Here is a 24,297-nt window from a genome sequence, read left to right as displayed (position 1 = left end):
GATGGTGGTGATAGTTGCACGACAATGTGAATGTACCTAGCACCACTAAACTGCACACTTAAAAATGGTCACAGTGGTAAATTTTATGGTATGTGTATTTTGCCCCAATTACAATTTAAAAAGTTACGCTGGGCTTCCCTGGTGGCGCAGTGGTTGAGAGTCCGCCTGCCGATGCAGGGGACACGGGTTCGTGCCCCGGTCCGGGAAGGTCCCACATGCCGCGGAGCGGCTGGGCCCGTGAGCCATGGCCGCTGAGCCTGCGCGTCCGGAGCCTGTGCTCCGCAACGGGAGAAGCCACAACAGCGAGAGGCCCGCGTACTGCAAAAAAAAAAAAAAAAAAAAAAAAAAAAAAAAAAAAAAAAAGTTACGCTAGGGAGGCAGGCAGTATTAGCAAGAGAAGGATTTCTTTGTCTTGTAAATATCTTGGTGCTGAAACACCTGAAGCCATCTTTCTAGGCAGAACCAGAAGGACTGGTGCCACTCCGCTCAGTGTCATACAACAACCACGCACTCCTCATATATAGAGCATCCTCTCCGAGGTCATAGCCTAATGAGTCAATCATTCACAGCATCTAATTCAGACTGTTCTTCGAGCCCCGGAATGGCTTCTTGTGGCTGGTGACCCACAGACTTGAAAGAAAACTTCCAATCTACATGCAAAATAAATGTTAAAGCTATAGTAAACCAAAAACCTCAGTGGAAGCATGGGAAGCACACAGAAGTCACTGAATTTAGCAATTAAAATATTTAGTTAGGCAGGAATTGTGAAGACTGCCATTGCTGAGAGTGAGGTCTTTGTCCATGGTCCTTGGCTCTATCCTCTGGGAGTTTCCTCACTGGCCTCGGTTCCCCATCACCACTTCTGAAGCTTTCTCATTCCATTTCCTGCCGGTATGGTCTTAAGGACCTCATGGTACAATCTTGGGGCATTGCTGTTTTTTATTTTGTTGTTGTTGCTTTTGGCTTCACCTCGAGCTTGCAGGATCTTAATTCCCGGGCCCACAGTGGAAGTGCTGAGTCCTAACCACTGGACCACCAGGGAACTCCCTGGGGCATTGTTCTATATGCCAGAGAGTCATGATCTTTTGCAGGCCAAGCTCATAGTTTCTCTCAAAAATTTAGTAGGTGTCTGGTCTTTTTTTCTTCAGGCAGCTCCATGGGCAAGTAACCACAGCCAAAGATTTTCGCTGGCACAGGTCTTCTTTTTTTTCCTTTTCATTTTTTAAACTGTGGCAAAATACATACAACATAAAACTGACCATCTTAACTTCTTTGAAATGTATGGTAGTTCAGTGGTATTAAATGCATTCAGAATGTTGTGCCACCGCCCCCACCATCCATCTCCAGAACTCTTCATCTCCTAAAACTGAAACTCTGTCCCCATGAAACACTAACTCCTCATTCCTCACCACCCCCTGCCCACCACCAGCCCTTGGCAGCCACCATTCTACCGTCTTTTCTTTATGAATTTGACTACTCTAAATAGCTCATAGAAGTGGAATGATACAGTATCTGTCTTTCTGTGACTGTTATTTCAATGAGCATCATGTCCTCAAGGTTCATCCACCTGGCGTAGTTCTTAAATCCGAATGATGCCCTCACTTATTTCCTGGTTTCTATACTTGATTGGACCTTGGCATTCTCTCGAGGATGCTGAGAAATGGTTAATCTCTTGCTATAACTGCCTCCTCAGGGCCACTTTGTATCGCTGGTTCCCTTTGAACCCCCATATCACCAGACTCAGTCAATTTAAATTGTAGTCTGCATGGAGAGAGACTACTTCAATATTGTTAGAGTACCTTCTACCTCTGCTTGCCTCAGTACACCTCTCTCTTTAATGGCAAGAAGTAGCAAACAAATATAACAAATAATCTGGCTTTTCCTAACCACTTTCCAGAGGGCTATAGAGTCAATAAACACAGTCTGCTATGCAAGACTCACAGTTTTACCTGCGTGTTGAGGATGACTAGAGGCCCAGGTGACGCTGTCTTTGGTTCAAGGAGATGGAAGCAAGGACTGAGGCCTTGCATCACAGTTTGGAAGGAGCCTGGTGCCTTGGGCTCCTTCTTAAAGGCTGCAAGAGTGCTTAGAAACACAGGCCACCTCATGCCCACTGAACCAGGGGGTCTGGAGATCTGGGTTCCAGTTTAGCTTTGAACCACTTGCTGAGACGTGGGAAGGTCCCTTTCCTTCTCTGTGTCTCTGAGGTCATTAAACAAAGGTCATTAAACCATGACACATGTTTTTTTCCCTCTTGGACATTTTTAGACCCTATGCTTTCTCTGAAACTCATAAATATGAGGATTGATGAGGAAAGGTCTGGTAAGTTCACTGTTTCCCAAAATGTGAAGCTCTTAACAGTAACATTTCCTGCAGGTGGCATGAAAGAAATCTTTGAATTACACAGGCAGAAATTTATTCCCTTTCTCAGTTCTCTTTGAAGGCTGATGATTACTTCAAGGAAAAATTTCAGTTTGGTGCTAGTGTATCTTTTAAAAAAATTATTTATTGGGAATTCCCTAGCTGTCCAGTGGTTAGGGCTCCACACTTTCACTGCCAAGGGCCCGGGTTCAATCCCTGGTCGGGGAACTAAGATCCCACATCCCGCATGCTGCACGGCACGGCCAAAAAAATTTTTTTTAATTTACATAGTGTGAGTGTGTATAATATCTGTCTATATACACACATATGTATGAAGTTACATGTATAATTTTATTTTTAAAGCATCATACAGTAAAATAGATTTTTTAGTGTACAGTTCAATGAATTTTAACACATGCAACCACCACTACAATCTGGATACAGAACAACTCCATCACCCCCCAAAATTCCTCATGCTACCCTCCATATGTCACACTTTCCATATCCCCTGGCAACTACTGATCTGTCCTCCTACACTGTGGTTTTGTCACTTGGAGATGATCATATCAATGGAGTCACACAATATGTAACCTTTTGAGACTGGCTTCTTTCACTCAGCATAATTTTTTTTTAGCAATTTAGCATAATTTTTTTTGAGCTTGTGGGTAGAGAATGCTTTTCCCCTTCAGTTTTTTTTTTTTTTTTTTTTTTGTCATGTCACACAGCTTGTGGGATCTTAGTTCCCTGACCAGGTATTGAACCTGGGCCCTCGGCAGTGAAAGCACAGAGTCCTAACCACTGGACAGCCAGGGAACTCCCTCCCCCCCACCCCCGCTCCAGGTTCTATTGGGATATAATTGACATATGATATTGTATAAGTTTAAGTTATACAACATAATGATTTATTATTTGTATTTATTGTGAAATGATCACCACAATACGTTTAGTTAACATTCATCACTTTACATGATTATAAACTGTTTTTCTTGTGATAAGAACCTTTAAGATCTACTCTCTTAGCAACTTTCAAATATACAATACAGTATTGTTAACTGTAGTTACTATGCTGTACCTTACATACCCAGGGCTTACTCATCTCATAACTAGAAGTTTGTACCTTTTTTTTTTTTTTTTTCTTTTTTGCGGTACGCGGGCCTCTCACTGTTGTGGCCTCTCCCGTTGTGGAGCACAGGCTCCGGACGCACAGGCTCAGCGGCCATGGCTCACGGGCCCAGCCGCTCCACGGCATGTGGGATCCTCCCGGACCGGGACACGAACCCGCGTCCCCTGCATCGGCAGGCGGACTTCCAACCACTTGCGCCACCGGGGAAGCCCAGAAGTTTGTGCCTTTTGACTACCTTCATCCATTTCCTCCACCCCTCACCCCCTGCCTCTGACAGCCACCAATTGGTTCTCTGAGCATAATTGTTTGAGATTCATCCAAATTATTGTGTTACCATATTTTGTTCTTTTATTGCTGAGCAGTGTTCTATGGTATGGATGGACCACGGTTTGTGTAACCACCTACTGAGGGGCATTTTGGTTTCTCCAGTTTTTGGCTATTACATATAAAGCCGCTATGAACAGTCATGTGCAGGTTTTGTGTGACTTAGATTATTCAAAACCCCTTCTGGTTTCCCGACTCACTTAGAATAAAATTCAACATATGCACAGTGATATCTGGGTGGGCCCCCCAAAACTACACCCTGTGATAGGCATGAGGGAGCCATGTGGTTGAAGCCCAGGGCCCATTCTTGAAGTGCTTCCAGTCTGGAGGCCCAGGTAGCACGGCTTGAGTTCACATTCTGCCTCTATCACTTACAAGCTGTGCAACCTTGGGTAAGTTCCTTAACCTCCTTGTGCTTGTTTCAGCATCTATAAAATGGGGATATCACTAATACACCTCCCTTCCAGGGCTGTTGTGAGGATTAAATGAGTTCATATGTCAAAAGGGCATGGAACAGCACTTGCAAATAGTAAGTGCTTGACATAAGATAATCACTATTTCATTATTGGCTCTGGAAGTTTAATTGGGCCCAGAAGGCCCTTCTAGGACATTTGCGTGGTGTTGAGCTGGTAGGTGAGAGACAGTGGGGAGAGGGACTGGTTTGGAGACTGCTGGAATAATCCAGAGCAGCTCTTATAGAGAGGCAGGTAAGAGGCTGTTTGGAGTGGGTTCAAGAAGAATAGGAGAAGAGCTCATGGAGACAGTAAGTATAGATGGATTTTGCTAAAACAGTAAGTATAGATGGATTTTGCTAAAAAGAGGAGCAAATGGACAGTCACAAGTGGAGAATGTGGGGCCATCGGAGGGTTTTCTTTTTTAATGGGTGAAATGAAAACCTAGGAATGATTCAATATAAAATAAAATTAACGATGGGGTGGAATACTTGGAGGGAAATCCCAGAAGTTGACAAGGGATGGAAGTCAGTCTTGGAGGGAAGTAGGGCTACGCTCGGGACCAGAATTACTCCCCCTGTACTGATGGGGAGATCATTTTCCAGATGCCACACGGCTGCAACGTGGTGAAGCGCTCGTTGGAACCGGAGACCACTCAGAGGGCCCATTCCCCTGCACCGGAAGCAGAAAAACTCCAAGCGTCCGGCGAAGTTGGCAGGGCCTACAAGGGTAGGGGCAACAGCAGAGGCGGGGATAGGGGAGAGGGGGCGGGCCTCTGCCTTCGCAGAATTGCGGTGGGATGGGAGGCAGGGCCTGGAGCTAGAGCGAGGGGAAAGGTTTGTTTGGGGTGAAAGTCCCGGATGGTGGACACCGGGCAGGGGGTCCGAAATCGTCCATGCTCAGCCAACGTGAAGGGGCGTACAGCACGCCTGGTGTGGAAAGCGGGCTGGGCTCGGAAGGCCCGGAACCTGCGGGTCAGGTTCCGGAGGCCGAGGAAGGTGGATCGCGCCAAACTCCCGGCTACTGGAAGCCGCAGAGGGGCGTGGCCTCTTGTAAAAAAAAAAAAAAAAAAAAAAAAAAAAAGCGTGAGGCCTGCAGTACGAGCCAATGGGAAGCGAGGGAGGGCGGAGCCTGACAGTAGAGACAGGACTCTTATAGGAGGTGCCCTGGAGCTGAGCGCACGCGCGTCGGGCCGGACTACAGGGCGCCCAGGATCCAAGTGGGCAAAGAGGGCAAGGCCACAGCTGTCCGGCCCAGCCTGTTCAAGCCGCGCGCCTGTTTATGTGACACGAAGGGAGCGGAATTCCTCTGGAGTCAGCGCCATTTCCTGTAGGTGAAGGTTAAAATGCCCCGGGGGTTGGAGAAGCATCCCGATGCAACCTGACCTCGACTCGAGGCCTGAGGTCGGGGCACAGGCTCGGGCCCGGGCGCTCGCTAGGGGGGAGTGGTCTGGCTTGTGGAGAGGGTCTTGCACGCTAACTTGGGGGCGTTGACGTGGGGTGGGCTCACCACTAGGGCTGAGATTCGGGTCCTTGGTGTCAAAGAGAGGCGGGGCTTCCCGCCGATCCTTTGAGAAGCAGGTAGGTAGGAAAATAGCTATCTTGAGGCTTTGTCGCCGCATTGACCTGCGGTGACCTCGTTTAGGTGGTTTTGGTGACGTAAGGGGGGAGTGGGCTGGCGTTGTAAGAGGCGTGGCCAGGCCCCTGAGAGGTTTGGCCTGGCCCGGAGCCTGGGGGTGTAAGGGGAGTGGCCGCACAGAAACTCGTGCCAAGGGGCGTGGCCCGGGATCTGGGCTGGGAGAGGGGGCGTGCCTTCTTCTGGATAATTTAATTGTCGCGCCCACGCCCTTTCTCTCTTAGGTGCCATCTCATGGAGACGCCCGTGGCTGCCGCCCCTGCTGAGGACTTCTTCCCTTCTTTCCTGCTCCTGGGTTTCGCGACTCTAGTGGCCGCCTTGCTGGGCGCAGCTCACCGCCTGGGGCTCTTCTATCAGTTGATGCACAAGGTTCAGGGGAAATACAAGGGCGACGGGCCGGGGGCAGCCAAAGGAATGGACTTACAGCGTTCTTTCCAGCTAACCCATTTTATAGGCGGGGAGAGTGAGGTCCGATTAATCCAGAGGGACTGGTCGGGAGATTCTTTCCAGGATCCTGTCGCTGTTGCCGAGCTGCTTACAGGGCCCTGGACTTTGCCTCTAGGAAGAGGTCACAGGGAGGCTACACTTGCCTGGGCAGTCAACACCCCCGCCCACCTCCTTCCTCAGGAGCCTCGAGCCCTTTTCACGGAGCAGTGCTCCCTAACACGATGGGGTCAGAGTGCTGAGAGCAGGCACCAGAGGACGTGGCCGGCTGTGACACTTTTGTGACAGTTGCTGTCTGCTGAGCTCAACGCTTTAGAGGGATTTTCCCAAGTACCCAGTACATTCCGGAATAGATACTCTTGTTTCTGTCTTCATTTTCCACAAGAGGAAACCGAGGCTCAGAGACGTTGTGTGATAGCTTGTGTTAGGAGACCCGTTTGGGGAAGAGCTGACCCCACAGACCTTGCTCTGAACTACTTGCTTCCTCTCACAGAAATTTACCCTTTCCCCAGACCCTCTGCCTAGTCTTTCCTCTCCTAACCTGGAACACCCTTGACCCCTCTCCAATCCTTCCTCTCCTAACCAGCAGCAACTTTAGGATTTGTGGAGATTTAAGACAAAGACCTCTGGTGTGCGTTGCTGTGCAGAAGCACTGTCTGTGCCAGCAGGCTGCTCCCATGTCAGGCACGTGGAGGCTGGCAGCCTGTTAACTGGGCCCAGTGAGTAGGAGGGAGTCTGGTAGGCTGGAGTCAACAGTCACGTTACAAGGCCCTGATACTGGAGAGCAGGCCGTTCTGGAGTCCCAGCAGATGGCCCCTGGCCAAACTCCCTTGGGTTCTGTGGGTCCACCTTCCCTAACCTCTCTTCCTGCTTGCTCCACCATCCCTGAGGCGGGCAGTGTTACAGAGTGGGGTGCTTTAAGAGCACTGGTTCTATGGGACTTTGAATCTTGCTCAGGAGTCTGGATGTCTGTAGTTGTAAAAGGATATAACGTCAGGAAGATCTGATAAGATGATATGACCTACTCCGAGCCAGGTGTATAGTGTACTGTGTGCCTAAGCAACACCAAGCTTCCCCTGCCGTCCAACCCTGGGGGACGGGGATTGTCCCTCTTCCCACCTGCCCTGGTGCCCGTGCCCCGGTCCTTGACAATCTCGCTTCTCCCCCTTTTCGGGCCCAGGTGGACAAGGCAAGCATCCGGCATGGTGGGGAGAATGTGGCAGCTGTGCTGAAGGCGCATGGTGTGCGGTTCCTTTTCACGCTGGTCGGCGGGCATATTTCCCCACTGCTGGTGGCCTGTGAAAAGCTGGGCATCCGCGTGGTGGACACCCGCCATGAAGTCACAGCCGTATTTGCTGCTGATGCTGTGGCCCGCCTGACCGGTGAGGACAGAGTGGAGAGGGCTAGGGGCTGGTGAGACTGGGATGTCTTTGAGGGGCAGGGTTTTTTGATGGGGGGGGTGTTTGGCCAGGAGGGTGGACACAGCTGTGACAGGGTTTGTGTTTCAGGGACAGTGGGCGTGGCGGCAGTGACAGCGGGCCCTGGCCTCACCAACACAGTGACTGCGGTGAAGAATGCCCAGATAGCCCAGTCCCCAGTCCTGCTTCTGGGTGGGGCTGCCAGCACCCTGATGCAGGTACCCTCTTTTTGAGGGGTGGCAGGGGCCCCAGGGAGCCTGGAAGTTCTCATATGTTGACTCCCTGGACTCCTGTTTCCACCAGAACCGGGGCGCACTCCAGGCTATTGATCAGATGTCCCTGTTCCGGCCACTCTGCAAGTTTTGTGCTTCTGTGCAGAGGGTGCGGGAAATCATCCCCACCCTGAGGGCTGCGATGGCTGCTGCTCAGTCGGGCACCCCAGGTGCAGGGCGGGGGCTGGGCAGTGGTCAGGCCCTAGGGCCTGGGGGCTGGGAGACACAGCAGACTCAGCGTTCTCCCTGTCCATGCAGGCCCGGTGTTTGTGGAACTGCCTATTGACGTGCTGTACCCCTACTTCATGGTTCAGAAGGAGATGATGTCAGCTAAGCCGCCCAAGGGCCTCGTGGGTAAAGGGGTCTCCTGGTAAGTAGCCCAACTCCTACCATACCCTCGCCTACCCGCTGGCTTCTCCTGTAACCTCCTGCTAGCACCCATCTCTCCTTTGACTCATTCATTGATTTGCACATCAGTTGAGAAGAGCCAGCTGTGGGAAGAGCATTCCAGGTAGAGGAAATAGAATATGCACATGTCCTGAGGCAGGAATGAAGTTGGTGGGTTGGGAAAGCAAAGTGGCCCATGTGGTGGCAGCAGGTGAGCAAAGGGGAGAGGGGCAGAGACTGAGCTCAGAGCAGCCAGCAGGAGCCACTTGGCAGACCTGGGGCTTTGTTTTTAATTTGAGATCCATTGAGAAGCACTGCAGGGCCTTACGCATTGGCACGGGATACCCTGGTTTGGGTTTTTATTAGGTTCCCTCTGGCTATTGCTGGAGTGTGGACTTTGGGGTCAGGTGGAAGCTGGGAAGCCAGGGAGGAGGTGTGGAGTCACTGGGATGAAAGGTGATGGTGGTCTGGAATCTGGGTGGTAGCTGTGGGATACATCTAGATGGATCATATGAGTGCCTGGGCCCCCAGCAGGCCAGGATAAGGGAACAGTGGGTCCCTATGGGCCCATGACATGGGCACAGCTCATTCTGGGGCCACTATGGGACTTTGGAGTGGTGAGTGGCCAGGATGTTGGAGAGAGCAGAGCAGTGGGGCTGGCCTGGGACAAGCTTGAAGGTTTTCCTGGAAGAGCTACAAGTTTCAAGGGGGAGTTTCTTTCTGTTGACGGAATAAAAAGGGTTCTAAGTAGGGGCATAGCCCTAGCAGAGGTACATGAAAAGGATCCATTTTGGGTCACCACTGAGGTAGGCCTGGCTGAAACGGTGCAGAAAGGAGAATCAATTTTCCTCCTCCTCTTCCTCCTCCTTCTCTTTGCTCTCTGTCCCTTCCATTTGCCTGTCCTTGCCCCTCTGCCTTCCACTCCCCCTCAAAATATTTAGCGAGTGCTGCTATGTGCTAGGTACCTGGATGGGCGTGAACAGGACAGACAGGTCCCTGCACATGGGCGTGTGAGAAGCACCTCTAGGGCCAGCTCAAGGAGTAGCAGGTTTACTCACATGTCTTTTATAACAACCCTTTGAGTTAAGACTCAGAGGTATTATTGTGCCCATTTCATAGATTAGGTAACTGAGACCCAAGGCAGTTGAATGACTTGCGTGAAGTTGTCCAGTTTGTTAATGGCGCACTAGGATTCAGCCCGGAAGAACCTTCAATGCTTTATCCACAGAGCTATGTTCCATCTATAATGAGTGAAGTGAAAGTCAGAGAGATGGGTTCGAATCCCAGGACTGCTACTAACTAGCTGTGTTAACCTTGAACAAACGATTAAACCTTTTTTTCCCTTCCAGTTTTATTGAGATATAATTGACATACAGCACTGTGTAAGTTTAAGGGTTACAGCATAATGATTTGACTTACATATATTGTGATTAAATATATGACGTCAGCTTCCTCATCTGTAAGATGAACCGTTGCCTTTTCTCTCTAGACTAAGATTCTGTGATGAATAAAATGAGATTATTTTGATAGTGCAAAGCATATGCTGAAGTATAAAGGAATTAACCATTATTATCTTAAATAAGAATAGGGCTGAGTCCAATGTCATACCAAGCGTAAGGCAAGGTGTCTCCCAACCTTCCTCCAACATGATTAGGGAACTAGCCCCCTGCAAGGCTGGCTTGTGCCTTGCCTTTTCTTTCCATGTTAGGGTTCCCCATGGTTCCATCCTTGGTTTCTTCTCATATTCTGTGATCTTTACTCCTCCTCGAAAGAGAAACAGAAGCTTCAGGCTCTGACTAATTCTAGCCGGCTGATGCCCACATGTGTATTTTTGGCTGGATTGGGTGTCCTTGAGGGCAGGGCTGAGCAGGATTTATGTTTGTGTCTCCAGGGCCCTGCACAGGGCCTCATGGAAAGTCAGGGCCCTGTGACCCAGTGAGTAAGGAGACATCAGAAGCCAGAGAAAGGCAAGGGTACGGACGATTGTTAATAACTCCAATTAATTGAGTGTTTTGCAATGTGCTTTATATCCTGAGTGGATAGATCACTGAACCTTGGGAGAGATGTTCCCTTTTACATTTTACAGAGGAGGAAGCTCAGAAAAGTTGAGTTGCTCACCCACAGTCACACAGGAAGCAGCAGAGCCAGAACTCAAGCCCACCTCTGTCTGACCCCGCAGCCATGGCCCCTGATTCTGGCACCCCACGCCCGTGGCACTTGTTTTTGAGGGTCTGTGTCAGGTTGGGGTGGTCACCAGAAACCTCTGAGGGGAAACAGACCACTGGACACTCAGCCACTGGGGTCTGTCTGTCCCTGGGCTGTTGCTTTTGTACCTCTCTTCCTTTCCTACTGCCTTCCTGGTCCCTTTCGCGGCCCTTCTTCAGCTTCTGGAACCCTGGTATGACTCCTGGTAACTGACTCTTCCTCCCCCCTTCACAGGTACTTAGAGAATTACCTGGCCAACCTCTTTGCAGGAGCCTGGGAGCCTCAGCCTGAGGGACCTCTGCCTCTGGACATCCCTCAGGCTTCCCCTCAGCAGGTGAGTTGCCTCTGTGCCCTGGCCAGGGACCCCCACCTGCTGTGTGGCTTCTCTCTGAACCAGTACTGGGGCTGTGATCTTGGGGGCTGACGGTGACTCAGGGTTGGCTATTTGAGCCCCACCTCTTGCCCCAGGTTCAGCGCTGTGTTGAGATCCTGAGCCGGGCCAAAAGGCCCCTTGTGCTGCTTGGGAGCCAGGCCCTGTTGCCTCCGACACCCTCAGACAAACTTCGGTGAGAAGCCTCAGGCTTGCCCTTACTGTCACATCCCTGGTCCCCTGGGGCCCTGTGAGGAGGGGCAGGCCCTTGGCCACACTCACCTCTGTTCTGCCTGGACCCCTAGGGTTGCTGTGGAGACCCTGGGTGTCCCCTGCTTCCTGGGCGGGATGGCGCGGGGACTGCTGGGCCGGAGCCACCGCCTTCATATCCGGCAGAACCGCAGCGCCGCCCTGAAGAAGGCAGATGTTGTCGTCCTGGCAGGTGGGCCTCATCCTCCCACCCTCCCTTTCCTTTCCCTCCCACTAGGCACCTCCCTAATTGTGTAACCCTGCCCCTCCTAGTCAGGTACTGGCTGGCACCCTACTCTCATAATCACCCACCCTCCTACCTCTCACCACCCCCCTTCCCCTGGACCTGAAATTCAGGTAAACTCTCGTCAGGTTGCAGTTGTGTCCTGTGACCCAGCTTTACACAGAGATAGCGGGCACCTGTGGTACTTTGTGTACAGCATTTGCATTTGTATGCATTATACAGCATTTACACAGTACGTACACCTACAGCATATATATTGTTACATAAAGTGCTTGAATCCTGCCAGAGACATAATAGTTGTATCAGTTAGCTATTGTTGTATAATAATCACCGTAAACTCAGTGGCTTAAAATGTCCTTATCATTTCTCAAGACCCACCTGGGGTTAGGTGGTAGTTTTGTCATTTTGGTAGGGCTCATTCCTGTGTCTGCACTCAGAGAGGCGGGAAGGCAGCTGTGCTGATCCAGGCTGGGCTGGCGTGTAACTTGGGGGTTGGTTGGCTGTAGGCTGGGCTATCTTGGCCTCAGCTGGGGTAACTGAGTTCTTTCAGTCTCCCCTACCTCCTCCTCCATGTTTCTCATCATCCAGCAGGCTAGCCTGGGCTTGTTCACTTGGTGGATGTTGAGAAACATGCAGGGCTTGGGGAGCAAGGTTCACTTCTCTCACGTTCTATGGGCCAAAGCATGTCCTGAGGCCAGCCCAGGTTCATGGGGTGGGGAGCTGCAAAGTCTCATTGCAGGTGACACTGGTACAGGGAGAGGTGAAGACCTTTATGCATTCAGTCTGCCGTGGTGGATTAAGTAAGGTAGTGGGTACTCCCCAGGATGCTGAACCTTTGTCCACTGAGACTCTGTCGCCTACCCCAGGAACGGTGTGTGACTTCCGTCTGTCCTATGGCCGTGTCCTCAGCCGCAGCAGCAAGATCATCATTGTCAACCGTAACCGGAAAGAGATGTTGATGAACTCAGACATGTTCTGGAAGCCCCAGGAGGCTGTGCAGGGTGAGCCCCTAGCAGCCCCCACACATATGTGTTCTTTCCGGTCCCTCTCCTCCTGGCCCCTGCTGCAGCTGGCTTGAGCTGGGTGCTGGTGACCAAGGCCTGGACCGTGCCCCAGGGGGCCCCAAGTCGGCCAGAGATGCATATTTGGTCCTTAGACTGATGGGGTGCTTCTGGATGAACTAATGGTAGGGCGTGCACCAGAGGGAAGGCCTGGGAATGTGTGTGTGATCACATCCCCTGTCTGTACTCTCCCATGTCGCCTGCTGCCCTTAGGACCTGCCCCGAGGTCTCTCTTGTCCTGTAGTGGCTCCTCCACCCCGTTCAGTCTTCTTCCACGGCCTTTCCAGACCCTGCTTTGCCCATCGTTCCAAGGACGTTGACTCTACCCTGCGGTGCAGGCGAGAGGGAACTTGTGTCAAGCAGAGAAGTGGCACCATCTGCATTCATGTTTGGGAAGATCCACTGTAGCAGCTGGTGGGCAGCGAGTTGGAGGGGACCGGGTGGAGGCAAGGGGGCTATTAGGGCCAGGACAGAAACGATGAGGCTGGGAGTGGGGATGGAGAGGGACGAGAAACTCAACTTCTCTGAGCCTCTGTGTGATCATTTCTAAAATGGAGAGGGTGAAAAGTACATCATCACTGGCTTGTTTATTTGTTCACTGTACAAGCACTCTGCAGGCCTGGGTTGTAGAGGTGTGCTTGGAGGATGGAGGTGTTTTTAGTGACGTGTTTCAGGGCAGAATTGACAGGACTGCCTGACTTGGGGCGTGACAGGGAGGCAGGACAGAGGCTGATGAGTTTCTAACCCACTTTGTGCTCCCTAAACCTAGTTTCTTTGGCCTTGCTCTCCCTCACACCCCTGTTGCCCTAACTTAGTTCCGGCAGGCTCTGGGGTGTGTTTCACCCATTTTGTGCTAGGACAACCCCCCCCCGCCCTCCGCCGGCCTGCTTCTTTGCCTCCTGCGCAGATGCCTGTTTGCTTCCTGCTGTCTTTGGGCCTCTGGTGCTTGAAGGGCAGGAAGAGGCCATCTCCCTGCAGCTGTACCCTCTTCCTTCCCCAGGAGACGTGGGCTCCTTCATGGTGAAGCTGGCACAGGGCCTTCAGGGCCAGACATGGGCCTCAGACTGGGCAGAGGAGCTTCGGCAGGCTGACCGACAGAAGGAGCAGACCTTTCGGTGGGGCCTGGGTAGAGTGGACCTGGGGGGTTGCAGGTTCCCCGGGGGCCATGCCGCTGGTTCTGCTGACCTGCATTGCTCCATCACAGGGAGAAGGCATCGATGCCTGTAGCCGAGCACCTTAACCCGGTGCGGGTACTGCAGCTGGTGGAGGAAACTCTGCCCGACAACTCCATTCTGGTGGTCGATGGTGGGGACTTCGTGGGTACAGCCGCCCACCTGGTGCAGCCCCGCGGCCCCCTGCGCTGGCTCGATCCTGGTAAGGGCGGGCCTGCACCTGGGGCAGCTTGTACCCTCGGGGCCCCTTCACACCCACCCGCTCTTGGTTCTTCTAGGGGCCTTCGGTACTCTGGGGGTCGGTGCAGGATTTGCACTTGGCGCCAAACTGTGTCAGCCGGATGCTGAGGTGAGTCAGAGCGTGCTGGGGGCAGGAGGCTTGCTGCTTTCTGGGCCGTGAGCCACCCCAGCCATCCTTCGTACCCCCTCAGGTCTGGTGCCTGTTTGGGGATGGAGCCTTTGGCTACAGCCTCATCGAATTTGACACCTTCGTCAGACACAAGGTGACTGGGTGACCAAGGGAAGCTCATAGCCTGGGGTTCTGGGAGATGTCATCAGGGGTGGGGTGGGCTGGGGAGGGAGCTGCTTGGCTGGCAGGGGTCCTGTCCCTGTCTTTGACCTGTGGCTGGCCCGGCCCTGGGACTGAAGGCTGTGGCCTGGCCTCATCCTCTCCCTGCAGATCCCAGTGATGGCTTTGATAGGGAATGATGCTGGCTGGACCCAGATTTCCCGGGAGCAGGTGCCCTGTCTGGGCAGCAATGTGGCCTGTGGCTTGGCTTACACTGGTGAGGGGCCTGGAATGGGTGGGAAGGGGGAAAGCTGTTTCAGGCCCAGCTGAATGTATGTTCCTCTCCCGGGCTAGCTGCATGGTAGGCTGGGTTCTGCCATCATTCTGACTTGATCTTCCTTTTTAGGTTATCACAAGGCGGCCATGGGACTGGGGGCCCAGGGCTTGCTACTTTCACGAGAGAGTGAGGATCAGGTGGTCAAGGTGCTACGTGATGCCCAGCAGCAGTGCCAAGATGGCCACCCAGTTGTGGTCAACATCCTCATTGGGAGGACGGACTTCCGAGATGGCTCCATTGCCGTGTAGGGCCTCATGGGTCAGCGCCCTTGGCTCTCTTCCCACCCCTGGACTGTGCCAGGCTGGTTTCTCATCCTTGCTTGCCCTGGGCCTATCCCATGAGGCCCAATGACCCTAAGGGGTCAGAGCTGACCTGGAGGGGTCAGAGCTCAGAGAGGCTCCTTGGCAGCACTGGAGAGCCCATGGGTCTTTTTCTCTTTTTTCTTTTCTTTTTTTTTTTTTTTTTTTGTGGTACGTGGGCCTCTCACTGTTGTGGCCTCTCCCGTTGCGGAGCACAGGCTCAGCGGCCATGGCTCACGGGCCCAGCCGCTCTGCGGCATGTGGGATCTTCCCGGACCGGGGCACGAACCCACGTCCCCTGCATCGGCAGGCGGACTCTCAACCACTGCGCCACCAGGGAAGCCCGGGCCTTTTTCTTTGTGGGTTCAACTGTGTCCTTTCTCCCCTTCTCTCTTACACATTGAATAAACCACCTCTGGTCCATGTGGGCCCAAGTACTCATCCCAGAACCTGTGCATACTGATTTATTGTCCACAAAGATGGAAGTGAGGGAAAGAGGGAGGAGACAGGAGGGGACCCTACTCTCCCACTAGAACTCTGGGGCTCACTGAGGCACTGGGGATTTCAGGGTGCCTGGGCACTGCAAACTCTTTCCCCGCTCTGTGGTCCCTGAAAGAGCCCCACATACCTGCTCTAGACATGTCCATGCACACTAGTCCTCACACACAGACACACACGCACGGAGGCAATAAATATGTTCCGTACCAAAGTGCCCCCAGCCTGACACTTCAGGTGGGGCCCCTCCGAAAGGGAGGTCTTATAAGTGCTCAATTCCTTCAGGAATGGGGAGGGAGAATTGGGGAGGGGAAGGGCCATACTCTGCTATCCACTTTTGCTGGTTTGAGGCATTCATGGGGTTTTCCTTGGAAAAGAGGGTGGGGAAACCAACTGTTTTCCTATAAGCCTCAGGCTGCCCCTATCCAGCCAGAGCCCAGGATAGGGTCTTTCTCCCACCCTGCCTCAAACAGTACCTCATGATAGTCCTTGGGCCCGCCGAGGGAGAAGCAGAGTGCAGTGCTCAAAGCTAATACTTATTTGGTTGGCAGCAGCAAGAGGACTGACTGGGTGCGTGTCTCACCATCCCAGGGTGATGCTCACAGTAACTGGCGTTTCCCTGGCTAAGGGGAAGCAAGAAAGGCCAACCAGCCCTGCAAGCAGAACTGCCTTTTGGCAGCCGGGGAGAAGCCCTTGGTACTCAGAAAAGATGGCCACAATAGCTGGTCCCGAAAATTCCCAATCCCCGGCCTTCGCAACCAGTGCCCAAACGTTGAGCAGTGGAAACGAGGAATGATTCTCAGCAATGGGTTGGCTGGTCACTAGGCAACTCCCCAGGAACCAGGAGCTAGGCCTGAGCTACAGGTCTGGTCCCCCTAGGTCGTTAGGGCACCGCCTTAGCAACCAGGAGCCCGGCCTTAGTAATCGGGGTCCGGCCCCGCCCGGCTCACAGACACACGTTGATCTGCTTGGAGAGCTCTCTCTCCAGGTCCATGATGAGAGCATCAAAGTCTTTGAGGTTCAGGTGCGGGTTGAAGGGAGCCTCGAAGTCGTCTTCGAAGTCGGTGGCGACCGTCGGCTCGCCAGCCTCCTCGTCCTCGTCTTCGCTGTCGCTGCCCGTCACGTGGTCGTAGTCTGGCCCGGACAGGAAGTCCCGCCCACAAGGCAGGAAGTCCCGCCCGCAAACGCTCCAGTCACCGGCGTAGCGGTTGCTCGGGGGGCTCTCGGGGCCGCCCCGGCCGCGGGGCCGAGTCACCACTTCGGGGCTCGCTAGCGGCAAGTGCAGCGGCGGCTGTCGTTTAGGCCGCAGGTACGGGACGAGCTCCGGAGCCTCTGGGGGCCTACGCGGATCTGCGGAGGGAGAGGGAGGGCTTGGATGATGTCACGCCCAGCGGTGGCAACTAGACCTCTGATTGGCTGCTTAGGTATCCAGGCCCCTGATTGGCTGGTCGAAAGGCAAGGCCTTCTACCGGATCAGGATTTCACTGGCTGAGCTAGAACTGGTTGCTGAGGCAACCAGGTACAAGCTTACTAGGATTAGGGGGCGCGGCTTGCCTGAAGCCCGAGACTCTAATTGGCCACAGGAGAAAGCATCGTCGCGGCAGCCTGGCTATGATCAGCGGCGCGGGGGCGGGGACAGAGGCGAGGGCCAGCTCACCTGGCCAGGCTTGCAGCAGGTAGTGCAGCACCTCGATGTGGCGCTTGAAGTCCACTGCATTCGAGAGGCCCGGACCAGAGCTGCGGATGCGGGGCCTGGCGGGTGCCTGGCGCGCCGGCAGCAGCACAGGACCGAAGCAAACGGCCAGGTTCTGCGGAGTCATGCGGTTGTGGGCGTGGAAGGAGGAGACAAGGCGCAGGTGGTCCAGGAGAAGCGTCAGTGTAGCCTGAGAGGAGAGGGTTGGGAGAGCATGAGGTGGGCAAAGCCGGTCCCCTGTCGCACCTGAGGGATACTAAGGCGGTTCACAATGGGGAAACTGAGGTTCAAGGTCTCATAGCTGGGTGATGACCCAGCTGAGACTTAACCATTAGGTATTATGATCCCATTTTGCTGGAGGGGAGACTGAAGCGAAAGGTAACTTAACTTCGAAATGGCAGAACTTGGGCTTGAGCCTACTCCTCTGTGTGTTAGGCAGGACTGGTATTAATCCCATTTTATAGATGAGGATATTGAGGCACAGAGAGGGTCGGGACTTGTCCAGGATACCACAGCCAGGAACTTCCTTTATGGTAGGTTGACACACCTGTGTTCAGTCTGTTTTTTTTTTTTTTTTTTGTGGTACGCGGGCCTCTCACTGTCGCGGCCGCTCCCGCCGTGGAGTACAGGCCCCGGACACACAGGCCCAGCAGCCACGGCTCACGGGCCCAGCCGCTCCGCGGCACGCGGGATCCTCCCGGACCGGGGCATGAACCCGCGACCCCTGCATCGGCAGGAGGACTCCCAACCACTGCGCCACCAGGGAAGCCCCCAGAGTCTGTATTTTTGATACATCCTGCCTGTGAAACCTTAAGTAACTCACTCAACTGCTCTGGGCTTTGGCTTCCATATCTGTAATGTGGGGATACTAATAGCACCTATTTTCTAGAATTGTAACAATGCCACACATTCATGGCCATCACAGGCCCAGGCATGGGTGAAACATTCTGCTGATGTCAGCCCACTCCCTGTCTCGCCTGCTCCCACCAGGCCCAACTCACCCTCTCCACATCTGGCAGGCAGCTGAGGAGCCCACGGGTGCCCTCAGTGCTGGAAGGAGCCCTGCTTGGGGGCTCTCGGGCCATGGCCTCCAACACCACCTGATAGAGGGGCTGGGTGATGAGTGGGGTAGGCAGCTCCCGAAGATAATCCTTGAGGATGCCTGTGGATACAGGGCCCACTCTGGTCAGGGCACCCCTGGTTTCTGAGGCTGGAGATTCAGCTGGGGCTGGGAGCAGAGGAACAGGAGGAGGATAGGTGCAGGAAGGTGAAAACAAGGCCAACAGAAGGGGTGAGGTCCCAGAGGGACCACAGGGACTGCCTTGAGGTGAGGGTTGAATGGGGAGCAGGCAGGAGAGAGAAGGGGCATGCTGACCAGTGATGACATTGATATCGGGGTACAGGTCCTCGGAGAGGCAGACAGCTGCACTGTCCCGCTCAAAGGCATCTCGAAGCTCTTTCTTCACGGCTGCTGAGCCACACAGACGGTACAGCCCCACTACCTGGGGGTAGGAGCAGAGAGATGTCCTCTTGTCAGGCCCACAGACTGATCAGGGCCCTGTGGCTGAGGGCCAGAGGCCTAGGTCACGGTGGCAATGGGCTGAGAGGTTGGCGGCTGGCTGTAGCTTCCTGGCTGCCTTCCTGCTCCTCTGACACCTGTCATCGGGGATCCTACCTGGCTGCCTGGACAGCCTGGCCCTGTAGACCCTCTGGATCACTTGTCCTGGCACCCACCTCCTATGACTCAGGAAACTCTGACTCATTTTCAGCTTGCTTGTCACCTCCTCTGGAAAGCCTTCCCTGACTACCCCAACCGGCATGTCAGCTCCTGCTTTAAGCTCTCCCAGTTTCTTTGCTCTTAACCCAGCCACAGTTTTACATATGTGATTTATTAGAGTCATGTCTTTTCCCCCATCAGACTCTGAGCTCCAGAAGGGCTGGGATCCTATGTTACTAATGAACAGATGACCCATGAATTCTGGGCTAGGTGCTAGGGTCTGGAGGGAGCAGGTGCCCCTGCCCTTGTCTCAGCTGGGATTGGAGCCAGGAGTTCCCCAGGTTGGGTAGGGGGAAGCCTGGCCTCCATACCCTGGGTGTTCTGGGGAGATGTTCCGAGGTCTGGGGGCTAGGGTGGGGTGAGGGGCTTACCCGTAGCCCTCGGCGCTCGATCTGCCCGACACACTTCTGGATGATGAGGGGCACCTGCCCCGGGGACTGCTCTCGCTCCACCAGCAGTGGCAGGGGCAGCCCGAAGACTCGGGGCTCAGCTGTGTCTGGTACTTCCTGTTGCTCCGACAGGGTCAGCTTGGCATACAGCAGCCCTTGGGGCTCCAGGCGCACGGCCAGCTGCTGGGCCTCACACCCTGAAGACACAAGGGGACCTCCTGAGTCAAGTCTGCCCCCACAGGCTCCTGGGCCCTACTCCAACCCATGCCCCATCCTGGGCTTAGTACCCTGGGCACTCTGGAGGAAGGAGGGAGCCCTGAGCTGAATCCTGTGCCCTACACCTCCTCCCCTGCAGCCATGCATCCTACCTCGGAAAACCGTGGGCAGCAGCACAGTACCCTGGGCGCAGGGTCGGTGCCGCCGAACGCCGGGGTCCCACGCCAGCACCAGGGCCCGCAGCAGCCGCGCGGCCTCGAGTTCCAGGTGGAAGGTGTGGTCCAGCCGCAGGAAGTCTGGCCCCCCACGCAGCGGCCCCGTTCGGGCCCGGGCCACCCCATCCACCTGCAGCAGGCAGCAGAGGTCTCGCGGAGTGGCCCCAGGTGCCGGTCGCAGCCCCCCCAGCCCGTACAGGTGCAGGCTGAGGCGGCCCCATAGTGCAGTGGGGGGCGTCCGGGCCGATGGGCCCACCTCATAGGGGCGGAAGGCGGTGGGCGACGGGGGCCCCGCTGGGCGCTCAGGAGAGTCGCCATCACTGAGGTAACCGGCCCTCAGGCCCCGTGCGCCCTCAGACACTGCCGCCCGCCCCGGGGTCCCCACGCTGCTGTCCAGGTGGTAACGGCTGATGACGGACCCCGCGGGGACGGCTCGCTCACGCTCTCGGCCCGCCCGGGTGCTCCGCAGACTCAGGCGGCGCCGCAGCTCGGGCAGCTTCTTCATCTTCATTGAGAGCCGCCTGGCCGGGCCTGGGGACTTGGTGCGGGAGGCTTTGGTTGGGGGACTGGCGGGGGCTGCGCCTATGGGGAGAGCAGACCTCAGGGTCCAGAAATCTGGGCTCGGGTGGGGGTGAGGCTTGTAGTCATCTTGGGGGTCCCGGGGTGTGAGGCTTGTGCTCACCTGGGGAGGCCAGGCTCTCCGGCTCAGCTGAGCCTGGCTGTGGGCCTGGGAGCTCAGGTGCCGGGAGTCTGGGGTCCTCCTCAGGGATGGGGTTGTACCAGATCTCACCAGCAGGCTCCCTACTGCCAGCTGCCCCAGGACCCAAGGTGGCCTCATCTGGTGGCTTGGCCCCGCCCAGCACCCATCGGCGGCTGCTGGGCTCCAGGCTCTGCAGGTAGGCGCCCCGAGCTGGGCTCCGAGATGCCTCGGGGCTGGGGGGCCCCTCTGCTCCAGCCTGGGATCCTTCCGGGGCCTGGGGCTCTGGTTCTGGAGGACTGGGCTCCGGGCGCTGGGCTGGGTGGCCTGGCAGAGAGCAAGGGGTGTGAGACTCAGCCTCCCACTCTGCTCCCAGAGCAGTCCCGGCCCAGGGCTCTTCCCCCAGCGGAGAATGCACTCAGCACTGACACTCCGCACATTCATTTGGAATGGGTGGCTGCAGGCCAGCAGTCTCATCTGTTACCAGCTTAGGGCCTCCTCCCCAACCTCCCTGGCCCTGGTAACCCAAGCAGGACTCTGTCCCTCTGCTCTCCAGCCTCAGAGGTCCGGTGGGGTTTCTTTGGGCCTGGGCCCTGCATTCCCCACTCTACTTCCCTACACCTCTCGTTAACTCTGCACGGAGCCCTGCCCTTGTCGCTTCTCACTGGGTGGCTTTGGGCAAGTCACTTTCCATCTCTGAGCCTCTGTGTCCTCCTGTGAAATGTGGGGATTTGATGCCGCCCTTCAGGGAGGCTTTGGGGAGCTCAACATGGAGAGCACTTCATAGACACTCACATCTTGGTCAAGCACATAGCCTACAGTGGACGCTGCCTAGCTTGCTTGGAAGACGGGAGCAGGCATGACAGTGAGTGAGTGCCTGCTGGGTTCTCCCATACCTGCAGCATGTCACTCCCCACCTCCCTGCCTGTCTTCCAAACCCGCTGCCACTGTCTCTCAGCCCAGGACTGACCCCCACGGTCAATGCCTCCCCCTTGGGACCTCCCCCTCCTGCTCCATCCTCCTCTGTCTGACATCCCAGGCTGTTTCCTGTGTGTGTTTGTGCGTGGGCACCCCTGTCCCTTCTCTCTGCTCTGGGAACCTTGGGAATCTTTGGGAAGGGCTGGGGGGAGGTCAGATCCATGGAGTCTTCTGCCCTCCCTCCTTTAACTCCTTCCTTTCCGGGACTTCCTGCCCCCACGCAGCTCTGATTTCTTTAAGGTCCTGCCCATTTCTTTAAGGACTCCCTCCTCTGGTCACTTCAGATTTCCACTCCCCAGGACTCTCTCTCTGGGTTCATTTAGTAGCATAGTCCACAGAGCTGTTAAGTCACTTCACTGGAACTGCGTAAATGACCCAGCTGCTCCGTGCCTCAGTTTCCCCATCTGTATAAAGGGGACAGTTTCTTGGGGCTGCCTAAGGTTGGGTGTAGCTGCAGTCACTGGTTAATAGGTGAGAAGGGGTGGGGGGTAGCCACCATGATTGATGCACTGCCTCTCTCCCTCTGCAGGAGTACGCCCCCATCTCCTATCCCAGGTCTCTAGGGCTCAGGGTGTCCCCTGCCCGGCCTGAATAAGCCCCAGTTCCTAGGCCTCCCAGCTCCTCCTCCCCTGCACTCTCCAGGCGCTCTGCCTCGGCCCCATTTCCTGTCAGGGGCGAGGCCCCCTCCCGGGCCTCCCAAGGAGCCGCAGCGCTGGCATCCCTGGCCAGGCGCACATAACGGTCCGCGCCCCCTCTCCCCCCACCCCAGCCCGTTACTTTCAGGACCTTTGCGTGTCCCGGCCCTCAACCCCGGCTCGCAGGGGGCTCCGCAGGGCTTCCCCTGTCCCTCCTTGGGGCCCCGGGGCCCGCTTCCAAGCCGGGTGGGGTTCGGCGCCCCTTCTTCCCCACCTTCCCCTCTCACCGCGCTCCTTCGCGTCCGACTTTTTCCGGGGAAGTTTCTCCCGGCCCCGAAGGCGGGAGAAGGTTTTCCTGAGTAGCGGCTCGGCCATGCTGGGGCCCGGGCCGGGCGGAGTGCGCGCCCCGGGCTCCGGCCGCGCCGCCCCCCGCCCTCCCCACCCCGCCCGGGCCTCCCCGCCCGCCCCCCGCCCCGCGCCAGCAGGAAGCGCATTCCGGGAATGCTTGGCCCAAACTTTTTTTTTTTTTTTTTCCCCTTCCCGCAGCCTGAGCGAGCGATGCTGGGAGATGTAGTCAGTCGCCCGGGCCGGGAGGGAACGGGGGCTCTGTGCTACCTTTCTGGGCTCCAGCTCTGAATATCTTGGCGCAGTCGCAGGCCCTAGTCTTTCCTCTTATCCACCCTCCGTTGGTGATCGCATACAGAAAGTTCTGTGGGGTTTACTTCCAAAATGCATCCTGAACAAATCCCTTCTCTTTCCTCCCATCCACTGCTCCAGCCTGGTGCAAGCACTGGCACCACTCGTTTTGATGACACCCCCTCTTCCTTAGTTTCCAGGATGCCACTCTGGTGCCTCCCTCCTCCACCCAGTTCTCCACTCCCCTTTCCCCCCAATTCCAGTTACTACTGCTCTTTAGCAAACCATCCCAAATAGCCGTTTCATGATGCTCACAGATGCTGTGGGTCAAGAATTGGGGCAGGGCAGAGCTGACATTGATTGTTTCTACTCCTCAGCTGGAAAGACTTAGAGGCTTAGGGGTGACTCAACAAATGAGGGGCCAGAATCAACTGGAGGCATGTTCACTTGCAGTTGATGCCAGGTGTGGGCTGGGACCTCTGCAGGGGCTGTGGACTAGGGCACCTCCACAGGCCTCTTGGTGTGAACTGGGTTCCTCCTAGCAGGTCAGTAGTCAGGGTAGTTGGGATTCTTACATAGCCAACCAGGCCTTCAAACTTCCGGCACCAGATTTGAGGGGAAGGAACATAGACTCCACCTCTGTCAATGGGTGGAGTGTCAAGGTGGCCTTGTAACATCCTTTGTGCAAGAGAATGTGGGGTGGGAGATATTATTGTGGCCATTTTGGAAAATTTAACCTGCCTCACTCCTATATTCCATTCTCCATGCTGTGCCCAGAGTGGACTTAAAAACCTGAAATCAGATCATAGCACACCCCTGCTGAACAGTCTTCCCATAACTGCTCACCCCACCTAAAATAAAATCCAGATTCCCACAAATAAAATCCAGCCACAACAAGACTTCTGACCTCATTATCCTTTGTTGTCCTCATGGCCCACCATGACCTCCTCTCCGCTTCTCCTTCACATCAAACTGTTCCTGCCCCAGTCCCTTTGCACTTGCAGTTCCCTCTGCCTGGGAAACACTAATTCATTTGAAGCTGCCTCTTTCATATCCTTTAGGTCCAATGGCACTTCCTTGGGTGGCCCTCGCCTCCCTGACCACCTACCACTGTCCAGTCATCATTGCATCACTGTGTTTCATTTCTTCTAACACTTGCCACAGTTTGAACTTTATAGTTTGTTCTAGTTTATCTGTCTCCTTGTTCAGACTAGGGCTGACCAGGTAATACTTGTCTGTCTTATTCACTGCTGAATGTTCAGGTGGGAGATCAGGTGCCAGGTGATGGAGGCCTGTATAGAGGAGGTTGTGTGTGTGTGGTGATAATATGTCTTGGTGCAAATCTCTGTGCTTATCCTATTTTGAGATCATTGAGATTCTTGGATGTGTAGATTCATGTCTTTCATCATCGTTGGGAAATTTTGGGGTCATTATTTCTTCAACTATTCTTTCTGTCCCTTTCTCTTCTCTCCTTCTGGGATTCTGTTATGCATATATTGGTATGGTTGATGGTGTCCCACAGGTCTCAGGCTCTGTTAATGTTTCTTAAATTTTTTTAAAAATAAATTTATTGATTTTTGGCTGTGTTGGGTCTTCATTGCTGCATGCAGGCTTTCTCTAGTTGTGGCGAGCAGGGGCTACTCTTCATTGCAGCGCACGGGCTTCTCGTTGCGGTAGCTTCTCTTGTCATGGAGCATAGGCTCTA

The 24,297-nt window shown here is 54.8% G+C and overlaps 2 protein-coding genes across 4 annotated transcripts; one reads left to right on the top strand and one right to left on the bottom strand.

The window, feature by feature from the left end:
- Positions 1-5,029: 5,029 nt before the first annotated feature.
- Positions 5,030-15,310, top strand: ILVBL (ilvB acetolactate synthase like). 2 transcript variants are annotated; one of them, XM_059063170.2, is made up of 16 exons: positions 5,030-5,589; positions 6,120-6,264; positions 7,520-7,721; positions 7,848-7,975; positions 8,061-8,199; positions 8,288-8,399; positions 10,856-10,955; positions 11,090-11,187; positions 11,297-11,433; positions 12,351-12,485; positions 13,546-13,660; positions 13,750-13,919; positions 13,996-14,066; positions 14,149-14,220; positions 14,397-14,502; positions 14,632-15,310. In XM_059063170.2, the coding sequence occupies exons 2-16, from the start codon at positions 6,130-6,132 to the stop codon at positions 14,808-14,810; spliced, it is 1,899 nt and encodes a 632-aa protein (XP_058919153.1). In that variant the 5' UTR covers positions 5,030-5,589; positions 6,120-6,129; the 3' UTR covers positions 14,811-15,310. The 2 variants fall into 2 exon arrangements, with proteins under 2 accessions (XP_058919153.1, XP_066888433.1); XM_067032332.1 differs by lacking the exons at positions 7,848-7,975; positions 8,061-8,199 and having other exon boundaries at positions 5,342-5,589.
- On the bottom strand, positions 15,310-22,385 carry SYDE1 (synapse defective Rho GTPase homolog 1). Of its 2 annotated transcripts, none has more exons than XM_067032323.1 (8): positions 22,244-22,385; positions 20,329-20,670; positions 19,584-20,228; positions 19,198-19,412; positions 18,425-18,551; positions 18,051-18,277; positions 17,014-17,239; positions 15,310-16,706 (listed from the first exon to the last, which is right to left on the bottom strand). In XM_067032323.1, exons 1-8 carry the CDS (start codon positions 22,329-22,331, stop codon positions 16,303-16,305), a joined length of 2,274 nt encoding a protein of 757 aa, XP_066888424.1. In that variant the 5' UTR covers positions 22,332-22,385; the 3' UTR covers positions 15,310-16,302. The 2 variants fall into 2 exon arrangements, with proteins under 2 accessions (XP_066888424.1, XP_058919140.1); XM_059063157.2 differs by having other exon boundaries at positions 18,051-18,211.
- Positions 22,386-24,297: the final 1,912 nt, after the last annotated feature.

Source organism: Kogia breviceps, chromosome 4 (assembly GCF_026419965.1).
Source record: "Kogia breviceps isolate mKogBre1 chromosome 4, mKogBre1 haplotype 1, whole genome shotgun sequence".
Lineage (NCBI taxonomy): Eukaryota > Metazoa > Chordata > Mammalia > Artiodactyla > Physeteridae > Kogia > Kogia breviceps.
The sequence above is the reverse complement of the archived record's forward strand: the minus strand, read 5'-3'. Positions and strand labels throughout refer to the sequence as shown.